The sequence below is a fragment of the Chrysoperla carnea genome, chromosome 2 (genome assembly GCF_905475395.1).
Source record: "Chrysoperla carnea chromosome 2, inChrCarn1.1, whole genome shotgun sequence".
NCBI classification, from domain to species: domain Eukaryota; kingdom Metazoa; phylum Arthropoda; class Insecta; order Neuroptera; family Chrysopidae; genus Chrysoperla; species Chrysoperla carnea.
This window is the reverse complement of record NC_058338.1, coordinates 66,355,166-66,381,721: the sequence shown is the minus strand read 5'-3', so window position 1 is coordinate 66,381,721 and position 26,556 is coordinate 66,355,166. Positions and strand designations below refer to the sequence as shown.

Genomic DNA, 26,556 nt, shown 5'->3' with positions numbered 1-26,556 from the left:
TTGGTGGCTTTTTTTTAGCAAAATCAACATTTTGAAGTACTTTTTCAAAAATAGTAGAATACCCTATTGAAGTAGATATCTGATATTGAAGTAGAAGTTCCCTAATAATTACATGAATATTTTAGCCCAGGCGCATGATAAATTTTGTTAATTTTTTTTTTTGTGAGTGGATGAAAGTGTTATTCTAGGGAGTTATTTTGTGCGCTGATCACGATTTTTTTTAATAATTTTGCTCCCCGAGAAATTTGAATTGGACATGGAAATTTCGATTTTCTTGAGTCTAGCTTTGAACAGAGAGGTCAGATCAAAAAAGTTTTCAGACAAAAGTTTTAGGTAGAGTACATTCACATCAATTACTGCCAACGAAAAGACATTTAAAGGTAATGGGACACAGGTATTGCCCATTTTTACCGTTTTTTGAATAGGAGGTTGACTCTAAAAATATATGTATTCCGGGAAAGATATTAGTTTTTATGTTGTTCACCTCGATTTTTGCCACTTCCGGTTCCAAAATCAACGATTTCCGTAAAATCGTAACATTGAGTTTTTAGGTCGAAAAATGCAGTTATTGACAAAAATCAAAATAGGTCCTTTAGATTAAGGTCAATATAACCTAAAAATATCATCAATTGTAGTTTTGGTCAATACCTCGAAATCTGAGCTGTCTTGGAAAAATTCGCAGCGTATGAATGAAGGCCTTCGTGGGAACTCGGAGTTAATATTGTGCAACAATTTTAAACTGCATCAAATAGTCGTAGAATGTTGAAATTTTGTATATTTAAGTAGTAATTTTAAATGTATCTGCTATATTTGTAAAATAGAATGTAATTTATAAAAATGTTATGATATAATTATTTAAACTACATGAAATTAATTAGGCATGTTTTTGTATGTAAGACGATGGTAACATACTCATAGAGTTGTAAATGAGTGTAGGTTGGAGAATTCATATTGAACTATTAAATTAAAACTGAACTAAATTGAATGCACCAAAAAACTTTCAAAATATTTATACAGTTGATGAATCCAAAATATTTTAATAATCAACATTTTATTATTCAATCAATGAATGGCTGACTAGCTACTTGCTAGTCAAATAAATCATTTAAATAGCTACATAATATATCGTACAAGCCGATCTAAAAAGACGAATCGAAGCACTTACCTCTTCAAAAATCAAGTACTATTTTAAGTAATTAGCACATAAATTGCAGCATCTACCCCTACTATATAACACGACCGGGTATATATATATCATTGTGCCTAGAATGGAATAATATCTCAAAAACGTTTGGAGACTTTTTGGATTTTTTCAATATGCATCCACCAAGAAAATTGGCTAAACTATTAGTCTTAGATTTATATAAATAAAAACCAGTTTCTAGAGTAATTTTTACTCAAAGAATACAAAAATCAGGCCTTTTTGATGATTGAACTAGTAGTTTATGGGATATGGACTAAAATCCTATACGAAGGGGTGATATTTTGGAGCAATTTCAACAGATATCTCATAAAGACGTTAAATTATAAAATGAACATAGATTTTTGTGTTATTGGATTATTTTTGGGTAATTAAGACCCCAAAAAAGTAAAAACCAATTTCATTTTACGATTAACTGATTTTTTGAGATATCTCCAGAATCGACTCTAAAACAATTTTTCATACAGAATTTTAAGGGATATTTTAAAAAATACCCATTCAATCGTTGAATGAACCCGATTTTTGTATTTTTTTTTTGTCAAATTACTCTGTATAGCAAGTTTTATCAATATTCGAGAAAAAATTTTTTCCTGAATTTCTCAATTTTTGAACCCCCTTAAAAAATGCAAAAAAACGGAAAAATTTTGTCTACCCAATTTTGATAAAAATTATTATTTATCGTAATTTTGACTCAACAAATATAAAAAAAGGGTTCATTTTAACGATAGGACCAGTATTTTCTGAGATATCGACTAAAATCCTGTACGAGATGTGTTATCCCTGACCGATTTCTTCATTCGATATCTACCTACCTCGACCCATATAATCATCAAAAATAATCCAGCTTATTTAACGATTAGTTAAGATATGTGCAGACTCGGCGAAATAAAAAACTTTTCAGAATTTTAAGTGATATCTCAAAAAATATTCACTTAATCGTTATATGAACCCTATATCTATATTTTTTGAATCAAAGTTACCATACTAAAAATTCCAAATTTTGAAAAGTTGAACTTGAGAATTTGATTTCATCAAATTCCAAAAAACAACCTTTAAGGTGACTGTCTCGTTTCCATTTTCTACGGAAAGTTTATGAAAATATGCTCTAGATTAGAAGTTTTTGGCTTATCCCGATTTGTAAATGAATACATAAAAATCACAAGAAACAGATTCAAAAAAAAATACCGGATCACATACTACCTAGCCTAAGGAGGTCAAACTTATGATACTTGATATATTTTACGTGCTAAATTTCATAAACAAACTTTTGTAACAAGAAACTAACGTGTTACATAATGAGTATCGCAATTGTGAGACAGTAAAAGATCTTATTTGATTTTTTATTTGAATAATTTCATTTGTTATTATTTTATAATTAATTTTCATTTTCATTTTAATAAATTGTATGTTTTCTTTTTGCAGTATTGCTATGGTGTATTTTGGCGGCATTATGTCAGAAGACCACGTCTACATCGACAGAAAAATACGAAACACACAGCTATCAGCCATTAACAACCGATCGCGAAGTATATTTAAATGGTTCAGCATATATTCGTCTACAATCGACGATCTCATTACGTAGACATATCGGATTAAGTTTTCGTACATGTCATGGTGAAGAATTGTTCTCACAACATGACCGTAGTAATTCACAATCAAATATTGCATTATCCGTCCAAGACAATAGACTGAAATTCTCTGTAACAATTGGTAAACGACAATTTGTTTCAGTATTAGAATCGTACAAATCGTTAGTAGATAATAAATGGCATACGGTTGACCTAATATTTAGGTTTGGAAATTTAACCATGTATTTGGATGGAATTAATTCAGGAGAATCACAGGTAAATTTGTATATACTAAAAATACACAATAATTGCTGCAGGCATGTAACTTTGTTAACCTTGATCCTTTTGGATACTGCCGAAGCTCATTTTAAGGATAAAAAAGTGAATTTGAAAATGCCCTAACTTTCTCTAATAGTACAGGAAACGTTAAGGTCAACCTTCATCCATCTGATAACCAGTTCAAATTGATTGATACTGAACTAGAATATCACAACAAAAATGGTGCTCTAAGTATCTGGTGCCAAGGTTAATCACTTTACACCTCGTCTCTTGGAGTTTTACGAGAATATGTATGTATCAATCAATAAAATTTCATTAAAAATATGTCTCACCTGGTTATTAAATGGGCGAAGATCGATCTTATATATAAGACTCGAGTATTGTCTTGGAAATCAAAAAAGTTCGATGTTTGTCCCGACACGTGCCACACGCCTTTTATGAAAACTGTTATGTACGATTTTTCATTGTTAACTTATGCAACTTGGAGTAGTGTATTCATATAAATAAAAAATAAAAATTGAACAAACGTAATACATAAAAAAAAAAAGTGGTATTTCCCATTTAATTGAAGTGAACAATAAAACTTGATTTTAATGATAGTTTTATGATCATTAATTACAAACTAATGATTACTCTTCAATTAACATCCCTCATTTTTAAATCTTTATTTTGTCTGATTATACTTTAATAAAAATTTAATTTAAACTCATTCAGAGTATGTTTTGATTGACAACCAATAACGAAACACGTAATTTCCTATTCGACAAGGTCCGAATTTTAACTTTGAGTTTTATGTTTTTTTTTTTAGCTCCTGGCTAATGAAACATATAATAGTGAAATTTTAACGAATCCTGAATTAAACAAAGAGGGTGGTATCTTAATTGTTGGAAGTAATTTTAATGGTTGCATTCTAGAAGGTCCATCATTATTGTTTGGCACCAATATCGGTACTTCGTACGATGCTACTTTTGGCCCTTGTCCTTTATCAACAGAAGCTTGTAAGTAATTACAAATTTTATACTACAAATTGTTAGCATAGTAAATGTAATAATAATCTATAATTTATTGAATTTTGAAAGGTAATCGAAGTTCTATGAATCCAATAACAAGTATACGTCAAGATATGGTTGCCACAAAACAACCAAAAATGGCTAGCACCGACTATTGTTTTAACGACCCATGCATGCGACATGGATCATGCCAATCACATAGTAATCGATATGAGTGTAAGTGTAGTGCACGATACACCGGAAAAAATTGTGAGGTAGATTTGGGTCCACCTTGTGATCGACCATCAGCTAGTGGAACTGGGCCATGTTTAAATGGGGCACAATGTATTGAAGATGCTATGGGTGATTATTCATGTGTTTGTACAGCAGAATTTACAGGTAAACTTTCATACAATTCATTATATATACTCTAGGACAGGAGTGGCGAACTTTTATGTATCAACGTTCCATTTTTTATTGGGAAAATTACTTATATTAGTGTTGTAAGTTTTTACTTTTAGCAGAATGCATACTGAACTAGAATAGGGTCAATTATCAAACGGTTTCTAACCTAGTCTTTAATGTTATTCATGGATTTTGGAAAAAAATAGGCCGAAAAAAATTCCTGTAGAAGTGTCCCATTTTTGAACGCAAGGGCTAAAAACTTTAGAACTCAATCAACTTGTTAAAATAGCATGAACCAACTTCTTCAAACAGTTAAATGTGTCTGGTAAATGGACTTTTTTATTTTTATAGTGAACTTTATCTTCCGATCATCAAATATTATGTCGCGTGCTATTGATCCCGTGCACAAAATATTGTGTCGCGTGCTATTGATTCGCCATCTCTGTTCTAGGAAATAAATTCGTAAGTTTCAACATTGTATGGCGTCACCAAATTTTATAAGAGCCTAACATACCTAAAAGCCACTCCAAGCATACACGCTCGCGGTTGTTAGCACTTGACAAAGAACTGTTAAGAATTTACAGCTGTTAAAAAATAATCTTAAAATTTTGTCAACGTAGGCGATAACGCCCCCCTTGTGAGCTCTAGAGGCCTACATGGTATCGGTAAGGCTAATTTGTGTAAGATATATGTAAAAAGATAAGACTGATATAACACGCTTTGGTGGCGCTGAAAAACTAATTGATTCTCGAAGCTCTAAGCTCTAAGCGTTTCTTTTCAAATGTTGAAAACAGAATATGAGCTCGTCCGTTTATTAAATTCAAATAAAATTAATATCGTTGCATTTATTTTTAAGGGACGCATTGTGAAAGTATAATTGAAATAAATCCATTATGTGAATCACATCCATGTATAAACAATGGAACATGTACAGTGAGTCCAAACAAATCCGAATACCATTGTATCTGTATTGATGGATTCACCGGTGATCATTGTGAAATCAACGTTAATGAATGTCTATCGAATCCTTGTAAAAACAATGGACAATGTATAGATGGCATCAACAATTACACTTGTAACTGTGACAATACTGGTTACACAGGACCGACATGTGAATTGGATATTGATGAGTGTGATACGAATCCTTGTATAAATCAAGGATATTGTTTCAATTATTATGGAACTTATGTATGCCATTGTAGAAATGGTTTCTATGGTAAAAACTGTGAAAATGTAAGTATTACCATAAATTTAACAATAGTTTTTGAGAGTGAAAAAGCATTCCTGAACATCGCAGTTTCTGAAATTTTGAGTAGAACCCAATTTACACATAAAAATCGGGGAGTTATTTTCCTGCCCATTGAATTACTTTTCAAATGGTTTAAAATGTTGAAGCTATAAGTTTTTATTCTTTTCAATAGGTTCTAAATGAATGTGCCTTAAATCCATGTAAAAATAATGGCCGTTGTGAGAACGACGCTGAAAGCTACAAATGTTTATGTTTACCTGGTTACACGGGTTTAAATTGTGAGGCCAAGGTAGCATTTCCATGTACAAAAGGCATCACTGGTGATTGTCCACAATATGCTGAATGTTTGGAATTAGGAGGCATTCAACAATGTGTTTGTAAGACTGGATTCCCTAAACCTCCAGAAGGCTTGACTGCTAATTGCACGGAAAATCAATTGTGTAAAAATAATCCATGCATGAATCTTGGTACCTGTATATCTTTAGGAGAATCATATCAATGTGTTTGTAGGCCAGGATTTACAGGTTTGAATGTTTTTATGTGTTTTTGTTTAGATTTAGTATTTTAAGATTCAAGATTTTAACACTTGCACGTTTTACATAATTTACACAGATTAAAATACTAACACTAATAACGCTATACAAATTTCACATTTGCACGTGTCGAGTGCGTGTCTTTACATTCCATTTGATACTCTATGCAATGTAATCATTACACAATTTGGCCTTTTTCCTATTCCGAATCTTCAATAGCATGTGAAAATATTAATTTTTCAATCTTACTATACTTTCGTATTGCTAGAAAATAACAGTCCTGGTATATCCGCAATTTCTTGGTTTAAGAGCTGGGGATAGTGTGGTCGAAAATGGCAGTCATTTAAACGTTCAGTGAAATAAAAACCGCAAGGTCTTATTTAATATAATTTGCGACTATAGACTCGGAAAGTTTTATTTAATGAAATGATTTGATAGTTATTGTATAAATTCCATGTTACCCAATTTATGGCAGAGAAAGCTTCCGAAAATAGCGCTCGATAATCCGAAATTTAAATTATTTTACTTACTGGGTTAAACTTAACTTAATGGCGATTTTTACCCGACTACTAAGGAGCGGCTATATTTTCGTGTGTATTTTGTATGTATATTTGTTTTTAAATTTCTTTCTTACCTCGTATCTTCCAAACGTTTCGATGGATTTCGATAGTCGTTATATTCGTCTTAAAAAACCCAAGTGTTCTGTTAGAAAAAAAATTAAATGGCGGATTTTTGGCGCGAAATAGTAATACGGTAACAAATCAAACCTATCGAGTTGGGTATCAAAATAAAGGAAATTAAAAAAAATTATGTTTAAAAAGTTTTAATATAGTATAATAAATACGAGGGTATTTTTAATGCCGGGGCACTTAAACATCTAAAATAAAATAAAAAATAATCTAAAACCCCACTTCGTTAAATAAAATCTGAAAAGAAAGAAATAAATCCAGTAGTACATAGCGACTTTAACAGTGGGGACCCACTATTGCAAAGATTTGGTCTAGATTTTAATAGACCTCGAATGTTTTCGCTATATAATGGGTCCCGACTCGAGTCGCTGTATAAACTACTAGACTTATTTTTTTCTTTTACGATTTTACTTAACGCAGTCGGGGCTTTTATTTCCCTTCCCTTTAACTTTTTGTGAAATTTAACTCTCCCAAAATTGGTGCAATTGAATATTTTATTAAAGTTTATAATTTTTTTAATAACGCTTGCCTAAATCTACAAATGCCACACATCAGGATATCAATGCGAAAGTGAAATGATTTGTACAGGTATTGATTGCCAATATCAGTATCAGTATCAATATCAGGATCAGTATCCTGTTACTTGTAATGATCATCCATGTCAACATTATACTTCTTGCCAGGACTATGTGAGTGTTTTTTTTATCATTTTGTATGGTTGTCTTATCGTTAATTAGAATTTGAATGAAGTACTCGTTTGTTAGACCTAGATTTTCAAAATGAAAAAAAATCGAAAACAACATCATTTAATTTTCAATTTTTATTTTTGAGAACTTAAAATTAAAACTTAATTATGTTATTTGACGCTGTTTCAATTAGCTGTTGCTACAAACAGCGTTTTTTTAACTCTTTAAGAATAGCATGAATAAAAAATTCCAATTTTGGAAGCGTATTCTTGATGGATTTGACGTTTTACTTACTCTTCAATAATCTTGGCAGTCAGAGTAATAGATCGAAAAAGGAGGGTACTTTTCTATCGTAGCTACCTAGGCCAATATTTTTTTTTTTAAATGCGGACTCTTGTTCTGCAGCAATATGACTTGAGGTACAGAGAAAAAGAGAGACGTGGAGCTTTTAACTAAACCAGGGACTTCAGTTAAGTTACTCCGTTCGCTTATCATCAACTATTGGCATGAACATGATTTTAGTTGACTCTGAGTTTGTATAATATTATAGTTTTTACATCGAGAACTATTTGATTAATGTAGGTTGGTGGCTATCACTGTTCTTGTTTTGCTGGATGGACAGGTTTGAATTGTGACATTGAAATCAATGAATGTTTATCAAATCCATGTAAAAATGGTGCTATTTGTGTTGATCAATTCAATTCATTTGAATGCATTTGCATGGCAGGTTTCACCGGTATGATCAAACTACAGACATAATTATTAATCAATAATAAATTATTTTTAAACTTACCTAATTTCGATTAGTTTTTCTTTCTTTTTTTGCTATTTATTAGTAGTTTTTGTAAACTTAGCATCATATTTATTTTTAAAAAAACTAGTAACAATACAAAATAGAATATTGGTAATTGTTTAATGTATGTTTAACTCTATCATCTTTACTTATTTTTTACTTCTAAGGGCATTCTCTGGGAAACGAATGATTCATGTTCCTCTTTAAAAACCTAAATTGTTTTTTAAAATGTTTGTTTAAGATTTTAGGAAATTATAAAAAAAAAGCTCAAAATCAAGAAAATTATCAATTTCTTCACTCATATTTGAAAACTAGATACTTTTTTCCGATTGTTTAGGGTCTTAAAAATTCTTTTGGGGCTTCAAATTTTTGAGGAATGGAGTTCATTTCCCGGATAATGTCTATAAATATAATTATTTAGAATAATAGCTAACTAAGTAAATAAATAAGCAGCTAACAGCGTGGCTGACTGTGATTTTTTTAAGTCTTGTTTTCCAATACTTATTTATCAAGCAAAAAATGTTGTTAAATAAAACCGTTCGGCATAAAAGGTGCTTTATTGATAAATATTGATGTGATGTCATTTAATAATAGTTATTCGATAATGCGCAATATTTTATATAAAGGAATAATATCATTGTACATTATCAGATATTATCATCTAGCATCTGATTTAGATTAATCAAAGAAAGAACATGGTTTTGTTATAACAAGATGTTTTGTCTGAAAACATTTGATCAGTTTAAGGATCATCATTCACCAGCAATAGAAAAAACTTAATTAATGGATAATGATTCGAATTTTGAGTAACGAAACAAATTTTTATATAAAAAAAAAATTTGGCTTCCTTGCCGATCGATCAATTAAGAGAGTAATTAATTAATTAAAAATACACTAAATAACTTAACATGTTATAAGAATGGTTCATCACTGGCGAGTGATGGTCCTTAAGATAAAATGTTTGTTCATTTAATTGAGGAAATAAGGCATTTGAGGTCGGAATTTATTAGTACAGATCCGATTTTTACGGGACCCGACGCAAATTTATATTGACAAAATTAACGATTATTGTATGGTTTTGTACAAATATTTGATTAGAAAACCAACTGATGTTATATTTTTGACTATTCCAAATACTTTTTGTACCTTAATATTTATTACCTAACCTCCCCTTTTTAGAGCTATAAGCGTTTAAAGAAAAAAATTTCGTCAATATTCTCATCAAAATTAGTTAACTAACTTTTTTTTTTAAACCTTGTATTTTAAAGGACAAAAATTGTTTAGAATAGTTCAAAATATAACATCTAATTTTTTTTTCTATTTTCATGATTTTTCACACGGTTGATTCTTACAAACTTGTAAGCGCGCTCACGCGCAAAAATTTTAAGACCCCACTTTCTGACCTAACTGACTTTTCTACACCCGCTTACGAACAATTGGCGCCCGGTCCTGTAATTGTTCAAGGTAGATTGGTATTAATTAGAAATTTGAGTAAAAATGATATTAATGTAGAAGTATCCATTTCGTTTGTTGTTTTTGCTACGGTGTATTACACTGAGTGTAAGTAGAAACGATACTGCTATTAAAGTGCTATAAGATAATTCTTTTTTACTTGTACTTTGTATACTTAATTAAAGTAAAAAAAAGAACGTACTTTATGCCAATCATAGTTAAGTTAATGAACCACTTTTACTTATTGCAAATATAATTAATAAATAATAATTCGTTATATTTTAAAGGAAAACAATGCCAACAAGAAATAAATAAATGTTTTACAAATCCATGCAAAAATGGCGGTATTTGTAAAGAATCTAGCAGTGGTAATGGTTTTAACTGTACGTGTACAGAATTATGGGCTGGAGCCACATGTGAAATACCTATAATAAATATTTGTCAAACACACAATCCATGTACCAACAATGGTACTTGTATTGTTGATCCAAACAGTTTAATGCAATACACATGTAAATGTGTTGAAGGTAAGTCATTACATAATTAAAATCCACATTTTTGGGACAAATTTAACTTACCAATTGGGGTTTATTGAAATCAGAAATAAAACATATCACAGTTTGTTTCAATTGTTTTAAGAGAGTAAAAGTAAAAAATTTTACCCCCATATTTAACAACATTTAAAAATTGAGTTAGTAGTTTCTCAGATATTGCCGGAACTCGCTCCAAATCATAATTTTCAAAGTACAAAAGGACTGTAAGTAATATCTCATAAATTATTCCCGAAAATATACGCTGCGCAATATCTTCAACCGATTTTAGAAAATATCAGAGAAACTAATCTTCCAAACGTGTAGGTCCAAATATTTGGTTTAATCTAATTGTAATTATATAAATATTGTTTAGGTTTTACTGGTGTCAGATGCGAGACAAATATAAATGATTGTGAAAGTCCAGATGCATTGTGTCCAGAAAATCATATTTGTGTGGATGGTATCAATTCATTTGAATGCGTTTGTCCAGTTGGTTTTAAAGGTGATAATTGTTCAATAAAGGTGGATTCTTGTGAAGTACCTGGTACATGTAATAATGGTACATGCCAAAAAGTCGATGATAGCTACGAGTGTAATTGTACTAATACAGGATCTACGGGTATGTTTAAATTATTAACAGTCGTAAGAAAGAGGTTAGATTTGCTTTAATTTGAATCCATTGTAATTTTTATGGTAAAAAATGCCACGGGAACACTGATCTGTTTTATATAGGGTATGTCATATTTTATGTTGATATTTAAACATTGAATAACTTTGAAAAAAAAAACAACCGATTTCTGTTTATGTTATATTTTTATTCAATTCGGTCGTTTATTTGATCTTGTGTAGATTTTCCATTCCCAAATGCGGCAATTTTGCTTATTAACGTCGCCAGAGAGTGTAAAATGGGCCTCGCCGGTAATCAAAATTTGCTTAAAACAGCAGATTCAGTTTCAACCGTTTGAGACTGACAAATAGTGTTGTCAGACGGTTTCTGTAGGCCGCGATATTTTCACTTTGCACTTTGAGTTAACATAGGTGAAACACTATTTTCAATGTACAGCGGCACTATTTCAACGCGTTGTTTCGATGTGAAGCGATTCATGGTTTAAAATTGTGCTGAATTGACGTTTCAAAACATGTCTAATAAACTCAATCGATTGACAAAAGTTATTAAATGTTTGCATACCTATATCTTCACTCTGTATTCCTTATCATTCCAGGCAATTTTTGGGTATTTAAAAAAAAAATTCATTTTGTAAACAATTATAAACCAAAATAATTAATATCAAAGATGGAACTGAAAGAATCCTCTAATTAAATTAAAGTTTTATCGGGTTTAGGTTTATTAAATATTTTTAGTTTTTTGATAGCGCCCTTCAAAAAGTAATATAAGTTTATAAATAAACTTCTAATTTACAGGAAAACATTGTGAAGTAGATATCGATGAATGTAGTGTTTATCCATCAATTTGTAATCATGGAATATGTAAAAACCTTATTGGTGCTGGTTTTGAATGTTATTGTCGCCCTGGTTACACCGGCTATCAGTGCGAACAAGACTTTGATGAATGTTTATCACATCCATGCAAGAATGGTGCTACGTGTCTGAATCTAGTTAATAATTATGAGTGTGAATGTCCACCAGGATATACATGTAAGAATCATCAGAACCAGATAAATTAAAAATAAATATTTTCAAAGGTTAAAATTTAGATACAGCGCTTAGTACTGATATTAACAATGCAAAATTTTTAAAAATTGCTACGATTTTTTCCGCAAATTATCTAAATTGTGGACTTATCAACAATAAATAATCAATACTAAAGTGTAATTGAGACCATTCTCTCCATTAAAGCATTTTTCCATAGATTAAGAATTTTCTTAAAAATCTACTTCGATTTTCTGTCGGATCAACGAGTATTTTTAAGATTAATAATAAGCGGTATATCTAAATTTTCTGTAATAAATTATTTCAAGATTAAATGTCTAATTTTCTTGGATTATGATAATTTTAAACTATAGCCAAAGATTAATTTCTTGTTTATAGCTAAAGATTGTAACATAGAGATTGATGAATGTTTATCAAATCCATGTGCTAATGGATCAACATGCGTCGATGGAATTGCATCATTCACATGTGAATGTCCCGCTGGTTTATCTGGGCCATTGTGTGAGCTTGATATTAACGAATGTTTGGTAATCATTTATTATTTACATTTATTACATACCCTGTTAAAAAATTATCAGAAACAGTTTTTAAGACAAATTCAATGTTCGATAAACGTACTCCGCAGTTGGACTTAAAACGAGCAGGAAGGAGGATTTTTTGTTTAAAAGAGGGTAAAATATTATAAAAACAACAGTATTTAGTCATAGACACATACCAAGGTATACAACACGACTACTTTGAACTAAATAGTAGACAGATTGCGTTTATTCACGACATAGTAACTTAAAGGGGAGCACTAGAGCTACCAATTTACGACAATTTTTTCTGGTACTTTTTGACAGGCTTCAAGATTGCATTTAAAGTAAACTAAGAATAATTTGTTTGTTTCTTATTACAGTCCTCACCATGTTTAAATAATGGTAAATGTATTGATGGTATCAATAGTTACACATGCGATTGTGACAATACTGGTTTCAGAGGTACACATTGTGATGAAAACATTGATGATTGTTTAAGTAATCCATGTACAAATGGTGCTAGTTGTATTGATCAAATTTTAGACTACAAATGCGCATGTTATGCAGGATATACAGGTAAGTACTAGTGATGTCTACTGGATGTCGTGCAATATCTAAAATCAATCGATTATATCTCTATTTTTTTTAAAACAAAATTAATATGTAATAGGCTCATAAAATAAGTGTCTGGATGGTTAATATTAAATACCTTAAGATGCAGTATATCATAACGGATCCTATGGTCTAAGTACATCTCAACCAAGGACAGCCACTATAATAGCCTAAGGTGCAACAACATTGCCATGCTCATTGATGGCTAAATTACGATAAAATGCACAGTAAAATTTACTTAACTAGAGATATTTCGGGGAATAAATACTTTAGAAGAGCGAAGTAGTTTATAATAATGTAATATCGTGTTCACTAACTTTACACTGTAGTGTGTATCAAACCCAAATGATGGTCATTATTAATGTGCCTGTAAGAAAAAGGCTGGCCTTTCTAACGTACAACGAAATTGCTAGCATCTTTCATAGCCAAAATTTCTAACATTAGTCAATCTTTATCTATTTTCTTAGGACTGCCGATCTTCGCTAAATGTATTTCCGGCAATTTTTAAATTAAATTTGATATAAATATGAGCCTGGCAGAATTTGCAGCTTGTTACTTTCAGCTACTCTTTGAATGAGTTTTGCTCTTTCTAAATTTCACAGAGTAAAATCGTCTAAATGTGTTCCATCACAGACAGCCACTACACTCTAACCCAAACCTAATCCGTATTATCAAAATTATGAATTATTATTACCTAATTGATATTAATCAAATTAATGTTGTAAGGCCTGCCCCTATTTTACTCATATTCAACGATAGATACAGGTAAGGGGTAATTTTGATAAAATTGGAATTGAATACAGTATGAAATATTAAAATTTAATTGCTTTACGTAAACATTAATTGCAGTTTTGAGAATTTGCGTATAACTCTGCTAATTTATTCTTAAAATTGTATTATTTGATTTTAAGTAGATATTGAAATGTATCTTTTAGATATTATCAAATAATTTTAAATTAAAATACAATTTTAAATGTAGGTAAAAATTGTGAAATTGACATAGACGAATGTTTATCAAGTCCATGTAAGCATGGTGGAACTTGTCTACAGAAATCAAACATTACATTATATGATCGAACTTTCCAAGAGTCACTTAACTTTTCACTATCAAAAACGTTCGAAAATGAATTCAATTATAGTAATTCAGATGGGTAAGTTCGTGAAGAAATGTTTATTTTAATAACTTTAAATTATATTACAATTATTTGATTTTAGCTATGAATGTATTTGCGTGTTAGGAACAACCGGCAAAAATTGTGAAATTGATATTAACGAATGTGATAGTAATCCTTGTTATAATGGATTATGCACTGACCATGTTGGCTACTACACGTGTGGTTGTGAAGATGGTTTTGAAGGTCCTAGATGTGAAATTAATATCAATGAATGTGTCAAGTAAGTTTTTGTGTTTCTGCTTCTTCAAACAAATGTCATTTCTAGAGAGTCCTTCTAATTTGATTGTTTTTGGTTTTTGTAGATATACACCATGTGTGCATGGTACATGTTCTGATCGACGTGCAGATTACTATTGTGATTGTGTACCTGGTTATGGAGGTAAGAACTGCTCCGTAGAATTAACAGGTTGTATGCAAGAAGGTACCTGTTTAAATAATGGTACTTGCAAACCCTACTTAGAGAACGAGACAATTCATAAATTTAATTGTTCCTGTACAAATGGATTCCATGGACCTATTTGTGAAAATGTAAGTACAATTCAGAGTGTAACTTTGCACATAAATGTAGTAAAAAGTGTTAAATATATTAATTTTGTATTGTAGGTGACCACAATGTCTTTGGAAGGATCATCGTATGTGCTAGTGAATACTACACGAGATGAAGGCTATGACATACAATTCCGATTTAAAACGACATTAGCGAATGGTTTGTTAGCAATTGGTAAAGGTGTTACATTTTATATTTTGGAATTAGTCAGTGGTCGCTTGAATTTACATTCAAGTTTATTAAATAAATGGGAAGGTGTTTTTATTGGATCAACTTTAAATGATGGCAAGTGGCAAAAGGTATATATCAATTAACATTTATTATTTTGTTTTTATTGTTTTAGTCCCCGGGACAGTACCCTTCATGTTAAATGATTAATACATACTTGAAACTTCGTAGCTTCTTTACGATTCTTTTCAAAAGTGCTGCATTTTCAAATGAGCATGATAACGTCATATTTAAGCTATCGGTCTGAAAAAACGCAGCAGGGAATTTATCGGGCACTGTGATCACTTGATAATATTGAAAATTATTAAACAATTAAAAAAAAATGAAGTGTGTATGTATTCAAAAACAAAAATACTTAAGTAAGGTAAGCTATAGGTGGTAGACAACTCATTTTTTAATGACTGTTAATGTAATCGAGTGGTCATAGTGTCAGACAAATTACCTGCTGCGTTTTTTGAGACCGATATCTTAAATAACACGTTATCATGCTCATTTGAAAATGCAGCACTTTCGAAAAAAATCGTAATGAGAAAATTTGATAGACTCGCCAAAGAGAAATCATTCACGAAGTTTCAAGTAAGTATTAATCATTTAGCAAAAAGGATGCTGCCCCGCGTACTATTAGCAAAGAATTATTGATAATGACTTGTGTATCAAACTGTCAGTCAATAGGTTGCATTAAAACTGTTAAATAAATTTGAATGTTTGTAGGTATTTGTTGCAATAAACTCATCACATTTGGTACTGTCTGCAAATGAAGAACAAACAATTTATCCAATTAATTTGAATGAAGGTGCTAATGCATCCCATACAAGTTTTCCTACAACTTACCTTGGTGGTACGATACCCAACTTAAGACAATTAACACATGGAGATCCATTCTTTGTTGGATGTGCTGAAGACGTTGTTATTAATGGTGAATGGGTACTGCCAGAATTAAATCCATCAACGATTGGTGGACCAGTTGAATTGCAAAATATTAAAGTTGGTTGCCCTAGAGAACCACAATGTGAACCAAATCCTTGCCATTCTGGTGGCCATTGTACCGATCGATGGGTCTCATTCAACTGTTCATGTGAAAGACCATACATTGGGCATACTTGCCAATACAGTAAGTATTCATTAGTTAGAATCTCAGCTTTATAGCTTTTCTTCGCCTTGGAGAGTGCAGCTAACATAGTTAATTTCAGTATTCTGTTAAAGTCATCTATAAAATCCATTTGTTTTGATTTGTAGATTACACAGCTGCTACATTTGGTCATGAGAATATAACGAATTCCTTAGTGACTGTACAAGTAACTGAATCAGCAAGGCGGGCAGTACGATATGTTGCTCACATTTCTATGTTCATACGTACACGTCAAAATAAAGGTCAAATCTTTTGTTTGGGTTCAGCAATAACAGCTTCAAATTTAATGGATAAAACCTATATTGCGGCTGAATTAGAAGGTGGTGAATTACTTCTTCGTATACAATTCAATGGTACACCAGAATCATATGTGGTTTCTGCGGGGGTTAAAAAGTTGGATAATGGAGATAATCATTTGATAGAGGTAATTTAAGCATTTTAAATCGTTTATTTATACAATTATTTGAGTAGCAAATTATTTAAGGTAGTACCAGCATGAAATCACTTTTCGACAGATTTGGCTGAATTTTTTTTCTCGGGTTTATAATAGCTTTATTTATGAATTCCTAAAATTTCATAATTTTTGACCGTTTAGATCGCGAGATATTTAAAGACAAAGTTCGCGATTTTGAGGGTCATGTCCCATTTAAAGCATGTAAAATGTCCGGTCTCTCCAACTATTTTTTATGATATTATTATATATTGAAGAAAAAGTAAAAAAAAATGTTTATACAACACAATTCTAAAAAAAAAATTTAGAAATTAATTTTCACTTTCGAGATATTAATTTTGACGTAAATTGATCGAAATTGGGACGTTGGCATAATTATTTCCCATTTTAAACGGTCAAAATTTCTGAAACTTTGGGAATTAATAGTAAGCATTATTAAATTCTTAAATTTAATTTTTCGTTAAATTCTGTCGAAAAAAAAATTGTACCATTGCTTTAACATAGAAACTGCAAATACCATGCTGGAACATCCTTAAGTGAAACACAATAGCACTTTCAAAAGTAAATGTAATATTAACAAAATATTTTTAAATAATTTTTAGATTAGTCGAAATTTAACACTTGTTCAAGTTAAATTAAATGGAACAGAATACTTCCGTAAAACTATAAGTGCTACTGGTCCATTGGATGTACAAACATTGTATTTAGGTGGTTTACCACAAATATCAAGGCCTGTGAGACAAGCTGATATGGAAATTGGAAGTCAGACATCTGCAAGTCAGCCGAAATTAAACTTAGGTGTGGCTAATTTTAAAGGAATTATACAAGATGTACAAGTAAGTATTGATCTGACAACAAATCTGAATTATATAGATAACCCTGCTTAAGTAAGTAGTATCACTTTTGAGTCAAAGGTAGCCAAACGATAAGCTTTTAATAAAGATGATTGCCTTTAGGTCAGATGGTTGTATTACTTACGCAAATTCACCTTAAACATATAAGATTGAACTACTACATTAAGACGTTAAGGTTTTACGTGCATACATGAATGAGCAAATTACATTTTGTTTTTATTTTTAGATAAGTAATGGCACGAGAACAATGATTGTTGAATTTTTCCCGTTGAAAGCAGATGATTTAGAAGTTCCCAATTCATTTGGTGATGTATTTTATGAAAATGGAACAATTTTAGAAGGTGTAGTATCTGACGATATGTGTAGAATTAATCCATGTCAAAATAATGGAACTTGCTACAATACATGGAATGATTTTAAGTAAGATTTTCAATTTATTCATTTTCGTTAATAAATTAGCTTTATTTATCTCATAAATCGTAACCGGATTCAGAGAAAATTAGGTTGGATTAGGTTAGGTTGAAGAGAAAAGCGGTGAGTTTTCGACAGTCTTTTCTAATAGCCCTAGCTACTCTAACGCTTTTTTTTTTATACAATGGGGGAGGAGGGGGATTCAGGTGAAAAAAAATCCTGAATACTTTTTCAACTCTCCATGTAAAACGGCAAGGAGTGATAAAAATTTTTAAGCCATGAATTCTAAAACTAGAAACAAATACTTTTTAAATGATCAATTGCGAAATTGTGTTAATATGATTGTCTATATATATATTTTTTTTTAATCGATTATAAATAAAATTTTGATTCGTTTCTTTTAGCTGTAATTGTACAATTGGTTATAAAGGAAAGATTTGTAATGAAATGGAATTTTGTCAATTACAAGATTGTCCAAGTGGATCAATTTGTAGAAACTTAGATAATGGATACGAATGTATAGCAAATGTTACGTTTGATGGTAAAAAACCACCATTAGAATATAAATTTGTTAATTTAAATAACACACCAGATGTCGTTTTTGAACAAATGGAAATTAATTATCGAAGCAACAAGAGTGGTACCATACTTTTAATCATGAATGGGGTTGATTATTTCATATTATCAATAAACAAAGATTCGGTATTGGTTCAATGGAGTATTAAAAATCAAAATGAGCAGCATGTTTTCAGTAAAGGAAATTCCGATGGTGATTGGACCACAATTAAATTCCAATTCAAAGATAATATCATTAAAGGTGGTTTTAGTAAAGATTTTATGGAGGATTCACCTAAATTCACTGTTGAACACTTTGACAATGAATCGTTTTATAAAATGATCATGAATTCTAATATAATCATTGGTGGGGGACTCGGTAATTATGATAAAGAGAATTTAATTGATTTATCTGGATTCAAATTTAATAACACTAGTTACAACGCTCAATCTTCTATATATGCAACCACGGAAAATATATTGATTAGTAATAGTGTTGATATACCAACATCTGCTGCTGTTACTGAAACTCCTCCATTACAGATGTCTGAATTTGGTGAAAATTATAAGGTAAATACATCAAAGTTAAATTAATAAAGTCATAAAGTGGCATCATAATTACCTTCTTAGCTTTTATAGTTTTTTTTTAAAGAGGTACAGGATATTTAATTTCGATTTTTCCCTAATTTTCTAGATCAATTTTTGTATTATATAAAAAATACGTATTTCGACTACCATGTAATCATCATCAGTATGAATTAGCTAATCGTAATTACTCTTCTCTAATAGTGTATGTTACTCGTTGCTAATTTGGTAACGGTCTGCACACTTATGTTTTGTTGTGTGCATAATTATACTTTTCCAGGCATATCTAACAAAATGTGACGTCGGTCAATCAAATTCGGTCGATTGATTAGTGTTTGACCAATGAGCGTGATTCTTATATGCCAATGATATTCAAGTTGACACTCGGAAAAATCAAAGTTCAATTCGAAATATCTTAAGAATTCTCATTTATTATCTTTGATAATTTATAGGTACATTATAGGAATAAAAAAAAATACTTTTAACCTGAGCAACAAACTTAAGTGTTCGAAAAAAAAAATTAAACTTTTGGAGAATGTTTTTCAGAATTATAGCTCGCTGTGAGCTTTAATTTTTCGCAGGACCTTTCAGGTTAACTGAAAATTTGTTTTTCTACATATTATTTGCCTCTACAATAAAATCGACCGTCTTGGCGTCTTCTACCTACCATTCCGGCTCGGTAATTGCTTTTCGGGCTTGATATTTTTTCTTTAGTATAATTTCTTTATGTTTCACATTTTCCTACCGTTTCTATATGTCATCCAATATCGTTTTTGGTTCCATAAATCCTTGAAATTATTTTTGGAAAAAGTATAGAAAGAAAATTTGTTGGGTACGTGTCGTCACAACAAATTCTTATATTTTCAATTTTTCGGAAATGTCTGTCACACACTAAGCTTTTGATAGAGACATATTTATAAAATTTTGGTAAAATTTGTAATACTCCTTACGGTTTTAATAAATTTTGATGTTTTGATTCGCTCCGTGCATGAGTTTTATTTTAGGGAGACCATAGTAGCAACACATATTAATATAATTATATGGATGGACATATAAGTCTATGGATTGTATATATGGTTTACGTTGAAAATTTAATATTATTTTCTAACAAATTAAACTAAGTTATTATGTAAATTTCCATTTAAAAAATCTTATTTATGATTTCCGTCTCTTATTTTCACAATTTGTAATGCAACAAGTATAATTAATTGTTATTTTTTAATAATTTCAAGTTGACATTTACTTGACCATTTACCGGTAAACAGTTGAAAATTAGTCATAGCAGCCCCTTTTAACGCCAAAATTATCCACTGGCAGCGCTGCCGTCTGTTTGATTGTCCCTATCATGACTATGCACCCAACGAATAACGAGTTTATTACTATCAGCATTTAAATTAAAAATATTAATATTAACTTTTAATTGTTTTAGGGTTGTGTTGGTGAAATTCGAATTGGTGAATATCTTCTAGCATACTTCACAGTATCTGAACTAAATGCAAGCAACATCAATGAACTAAATCACTTTGAATTGAAAAAGCCAATCGACGACATTGGATGTTTATTATGTTTCGATAGTGATTGTCAAAATGGTGGTGTCTGTATGAATGCTCTGAACGAATACATATGTAAATGTCCACCAGGTTTTGAATCAGATGACTGTTCCATTGATATTGATGAATGTGTTGATAATAGATGTCAAAATAATTCCACTTGCATAGATGGTATTGCTAATTATACATGTGATTGCAAAATAGGCTATGAAGGATGGTTGTGCGATCAAGATATCAATGAATGTCTAAGTAATCCATGTCAGAATGGTGGTACTTGTTTAGATCAATTAGGTTACTATCAATGTGTTTGTGAACAGGCGTATACTGGCACAAATTGTGAAGTACCTCCGTTGATTACATGTAGTAATAATCCATGTAAAAACCATTCCAAGTGCATCGATGAAAAGAGTAAGTACAATTTGACACAACATAAACATAGTCAGAATAAAACAGTGCCCACAAAGTTGCAAAATCGGAAATTATTTGGGAATATAATTGACCGATAATTATTGTGAAAATTAAAAAATATCAAAAAAAAATCATGGAACGTAACTAACAATAAAATAGATTATTATGTTCAGCCTAGTTTTAGTTATGTTTACATTAGAGAAAGATTATTATCCAAATCTAGCCAAAGTTGCTATAATTTTTTCGAATTTACCAATACCTGATTTTTGGGATTTTATCGGTACGCTTAAAAAGATATCGAGAAAATCAAAATTCTAGTTGGATATTATAGAGTATAGAAGCTCCGAAAAAAATCTAGTTCACTAGTCACGATTAAGTGAATTGTTTCCGATATTCTGCGCAAAACATCTTCAAAGTATAAATCTTCATGTAAGATTTCGGGCGATACCATGGAAAATAATCGACCTGTAGCTATATAAATTGAATTTTTGTGTCAAAGTTACCCTTAACAGTTTGGGTGTCAAAGTTACCCTTAACAACCATCTCGTTAGCCATTTATAAGTAAGAAGAGTATAATATATGAAGTAAGACGTTTTTATGCATAAAAATAAGAAAATAACACAGCAGTGTTTTATAGTAATCACATAGCAAGGCAGGTTTGGTGTTTCTATTGATGGACATACCAAACTTACCTTGTTATGTGATTTTTATTCAACACTGGTGTGTTGCTTTCTTTGTTTTATGCATAAGAACGTCTTAATTCATATATTATACTCTTCTTACTTATAAATGGCTAACGAATAGGTTGCAAAACTGTATACAAAATTTCTTCAAATTTTTTTTGTTCCCAATTTCGATAATTCACTATCTAAGATAATTTTAACCCAAAAAAAAAAAAAACGAAAATAGGGGTCATTTGATGAATAAATAATTGTTTACAAAAATTTTTATTTTTTGTTAAATTGCATATAACTGTTATTTTTAAAATTTTAAAAACCCTATTAAATCACCTTAATATGAGTAAAATCGTCTAAATCAGTGTATGAAAATATGTGAAAATTTCTTTAAAGTATTCCCTACTTTAAAGAAATTCTCACATATTTTACACTGGAAAATTGGAAATTATCAAGGAATTTTAAGAGTTGATTACAACAGTCAAATAATTACAACTAATTATTATTATTTAATTTCAGATAAAAAAACCGGTAATAATTTCACATGTGAATGTGCAACTGGTTTTGTTGGTGATTTTTGTGATATACCATATTGTGAAGAAACAAAGTGTGAAAATCGTGGTAACTGTACAATTGTTGAGAACAAACCACCAGTATGTGTCTGTGTACGTGGTTTTACTGGTAAATATTGTGAAACAAACATTGATGATTGTATTTTAGCAACTGGTGAAAGTCCATGTCAACATAATGGTATTTGTATTGATGGTATTGACGAATACACATGTAATTGTAATGGCACAGGTATGTACTATCCATTGAAGTGAAATTATAAGCTGAAGAATTGTATATTAATTAATGAGAATTGAAAAAATATACTCCCACCAGGAGTCAAACCCAGACCTCTTAGATTCATGCCAAGCGCCTCAGCCACCAGTTCGGCCATACGAGCTTTAGGAACAGAATGTAATTTTTTGAACTCATCGAATTTTTGTTTATTACTTAAAGTGACTCGACAAGTTATTTGTCTTTATATAGTTTACGCTATTTTTATCATAATAAAAACGTTAATTATGATCGAGAGACTTCGATATTAAATAAATTTGTATTCAAGAGATTAAAAAGCAAACATAAATAATAGATTTAATAAGGATTGAACACAAAATTTTACCAAAATTCTAAACAAATTTTTATCTCTGCTAAAAATTATTGAATTTGTAATCGCAATAGCTCGTTTGAAAACTTGTACTTTCTAGTTTTGAAATCTGTTGCTCAAAATATTTTATCACCCATTGCCGCTTTGTGCGGAGAGTTGAAAGGGTGAGAAATGTTATCCCTAAATTTTATATGAAGTTTAGAAGCATATTAAAATTAAAAAAATTATTTTACAACAAGAGTATTCTGGTCTAAAGCCTCAATTGTAGGCATTTTTCAAATTAAGATTATAAGATGTAATAATATAAAATGTAAAAAATAAAAATTCTTCGAATAACAGGCCGTTAAAGTGGGGGCTTAAAAAAACACGGGACCCTGGTTTGAAAAATTCTGAATTAGTAAAGATGTCGTTATCGTCTAAACTTCGGAAAGAAAAAAATTTCACAAATTTCCAACGAAATGAAAAAAAAAATCATTTTAACCCCTTTTTTTTGACCTTTTCGAAATTTTTTAAAATACTTAAATTTGAAAATCTTAAAATCCGAGGTTCAGACAATAGAAAGATTTATAAGTAAGATTCCCACTAAATTTCAAAGAAATCGTCCGAGTAGAATTTAAGATTGTCAACCACCTACAAAAATGTAGTCTGTAAGAAAACGCGTTTTAAGTTTGAGAGAAAATTCCTGCAGAGTAACTCGGATGATTATATTACTCACTTTGGATTAATCGGCGATCTCAGATTCATACTTTGAAGCTTCTTCTACTCCACATGCTGTATCTCCGCTGAAAATCCGCTGTATGTCCGAAAATAATTCGAATTTAGAATAATTCGTTTAAGGACATACTCTTAAGGATCTAACCTTTAAAAGTTACTTCACATTTCTAGGACAGAATACTGCCCTATTAAAACACTCGAAAGCTTTCCGTACGAGCTTCTTGGACAAAGATATTCGCTTTCCGAGCATGGTATTTATTTCAATAACAAATAGATAGTATATTAGTTTTAGATTGTAAAAGTCCTCTATGTTCTTGTGTACTTCCATATTATAAACCAATTATCTAATATCACTTATTTTAAATGTATTGTGTGCAGGTTACAAAGGTTTACTATGTGAACATGACATAGATGAATGTAAACAATTTGCATCTAGTTACCTATGTGGTGAGAACGGTGAATGTATCAATTTTAATGGTGGCTACAAATGTAAATGTCCTTCAGGATTATGTGGTCGTAAATGTGCATTTACAGATCCATGTTACAATAGTTTTACTATATCACAAAATAATAAGAATAATATCAATCATGACATGGATATAGATATTCATACAACCGTGGATGAAGATGAATATAAATTTTATCATTTATGTGGACAACATGGTAAATGTGTAGAGACCTGTGATCTAGAACCAAGTTATAGATGTGATTGTTTTGATGGCTATCAAGGTGATAATTGTACAAGTATTGAGGTAAATATCATATCATATTTTTATTGAATTATTTAACAGAGGTTACTTTTTAATATTATGGTGACTCGAATGAACTAGGAGGTTCGAAACTGTACCCATACTCCTATTAAATATACCCGCAGATGGAGTTGAAAAAATTTGTTATTATCTTCAAATACATATATATAGAGTGAAATGTGAAAACAAATTATGCACAACGTGTTACGAGAGCGTTATTTTATACATTAAAATTTTTATTAACGATAAAAAAAAATAATAATAATGCTCTAGCTAGTTTTTTTTTAAAAGCGGAGGTCTTGTATTATTAAATGGTACAATCAATTTTTAATATTATGATTCAAATTTTCTTTTTAAAACGGATGCTTTATTTTTCTTTTTTAATTAGCCTAGATAATTATTTTATCAAAACCACAAACAAACATTACGATTTTTTCAATTTTACCTACACATGATTTTTGGAAAATTCAAAATTTATATTGTCTCTGCTTTTGGCATATATAGGATAAAGAAGATCCAAAAAATCTAAAAATCCAGTTCCTTTAACGGCTAAATGAGTATTTCTAGAGATATAGACGAAAATCTCTCCAAAATATAGGACTTCATAGAAGATTTCAGGCGATATTATAGAAAATATTCGATTAATTGTCAAATGAACACGATTTTTGTATTTTTTGGAACAGAATTACCATATAATTCGTTTTATAATAAAAATATTTAATTTGCATCACTTGTATAACAGTGTGAAACGTTTGTGTGTTCTGTATACACAAGCATACAAATAGAATAAAACACGAAGAGCTTACACATAGTTTGTATCATTCACATATAACACCAGTGACGAAGTTGGTTACGTCTTAGTCCGGATGTCTTGAGGACCCGGGTTCGAGTCCCGGCTTGTGTGTAATTTTTTCTTTTCTTTCTATGTCAAATGAAAATGCCTAATGTGCGTTTTCCATTGAAGTGTACAGTCTCATTCTCATATGTTAAGTGTTATAATGTGTTGAAATAGAACAAGCTATTAAAAGTATCATGTATGAGGGACTTTGACTCATATAAGGAATACAAAAATTTGTATAATTTTGATCCAAAAGATATTAAAATCGTGTTTATTCAATAATTGAATGCATAGTTTCTAAGAGTGAGCTTCGGTCCTAGTTACTTTAGAAAATCCAAAACCGAGACTAAAATATATTATTTAACCATTTAACACACAGTTTTCACGTCAAACTTTTGTGTGGCTTTAATTTGTTTCTGGAAAAACGGTAATTATCTGGGAAAGTGCTTTTTGTGTTTGCTTTGTCAATATAAGTAATTTAATCAATATTAAAAAGTATTATTTGTGATGTAAAGTGAGATTGATACCAAATAATGTAAAAAAGTAACCTCTATTTGTAACCTAATGAGATACACTTAATAAATAATATATTTGTTTCATGATTTAGGGTAAATTAGAGCATTCAGCAAGCTCTGTTGATATAGCATTAATTGTAATACCAATAATAGTAGTATTATTAATAATGGCAGCCGGTGGCTTAGCAATATTAATAGCAATGGCTCGCAGTAAACGTGCAACTCGTGGTACATACAGTCCGAGTGCACAAGAGTTTTGTAATCCACGTGTAGAAATGGATCATGTTCTAAAACCACCACCAGAAGAACGCTTAATTTAATAATTTAGTATTTTTAAAAAAATTGCCTTAAATAATAAAATAATATAAGAACAACATAATAAAAGAACAACATTTACATCTAGAGATAAGTAGATCAAAAAAATGTATTTTGTAAATTTTGGACCAATAATAATTTAATAAAACATTTAAATGAACAATTAGAATAAGAAATATAGGAATCAAAATGAAATGAAGTTGACCCAAGCCAATTGTTTATTGCATTTATATATTTTATACTATTTAGTTGACCAGGCAACATTTTATATTTTATCTTTAACTTTATTTTGTTTTAAAAATATATCAAATACAACGTTTTTATAATTTTTTGTTTTTAAATTTTATGCTGTAGAATTGTCTTTTATCTTAACACATAGTGGTCGTTCTTAAAGACATTTCTACTGATGGGAAACTTTTTAAAAAAAGATAGTTTTAAAAAATATTATAAGAACTTTCCACTGTAGCGCTAGAAAATTTGCAAAAGTGTACTTAAAATTCAATTTTTAAATTTATATGGCCGTTCGA

General features: G+C 30.3%; 1 protein-coding gene across 1 annotated transcript in view; it reads left to right on the top strand.

Moving 5' to 3' along the window:
* LOC123292853 (protein crumbs) overlaps positions 1-26,270 on the top strand; it is a 40,789-nt gene extending 14,519 nt beyond the window's left edge. The window contains exons 3-25 of the mRNA XM_044873566.1: positions 2,624-3,045; positions 3,857-4,046; positions 4,128-4,436; positions 5,299-5,675; positions 5,864-6,215; positions 10,132-10,371; positions 10,751-10,996; positions 11,800-12,033; positions 12,427-12,575; positions 12,947-13,142; positions 14,158-14,329; positions 14,394-14,573; positions 14,656-14,881; positions 14,957-15,199; positions 15,840-16,239; positions 16,365-16,681; positions 17,311-17,544; positions 17,789-17,982; positions 18,378-19,098; positions 20,543-21,071; positions 22,265-22,546; positions 23,991-24,364; positions 25,807-26,270. Coding sequence (XP_044729501.1) covers positions 2,624-3,045; positions 3,857-4,046; positions 4,128-4,436; positions 5,299-5,675; positions 5,864-6,215; positions 10,132-10,371; positions 10,751-10,996; positions 11,800-12,033; positions 12,427-12,575; positions 12,947-13,142; positions 14,158-14,329; positions 14,394-14,573; positions 14,656-14,881; positions 14,957-15,199; positions 15,840-16,239; positions 16,365-16,681; positions 17,311-17,544; positions 17,789-17,982; positions 18,378-19,098; positions 20,543-21,071; positions 22,265-22,546; positions 23,991-24,364; positions 25,807-26,034 — 6,815 coding nt within the window. The 3' untranslated portion in view covers positions 26,035-26,270. The remainder of the gene's footprint in view (positions 1-2,623; positions 3,046-3,856; positions 4,047-4,127; positions 4,437-5,298; positions 5,676-5,863; positions 6,216-10,131; positions 10,372-10,750; positions 10,997-11,799; positions 12,034-12,426; positions 12,576-12,946; positions 13,143-14,157; positions 14,330-14,393; positions 14,574-14,655; positions 14,882-14,956; positions 15,200-15,839; positions 16,240-16,364; positions 16,682-17,310; positions 17,545-17,788; positions 17,983-18,377; positions 19,099-20,542; positions 21,072-22,264; positions 22,547-23,990; positions 24,365-25,806) is intronic.
* The last annotated feature ends 286 nt before the right edge of the window (positions 26,271-26,556 follow it).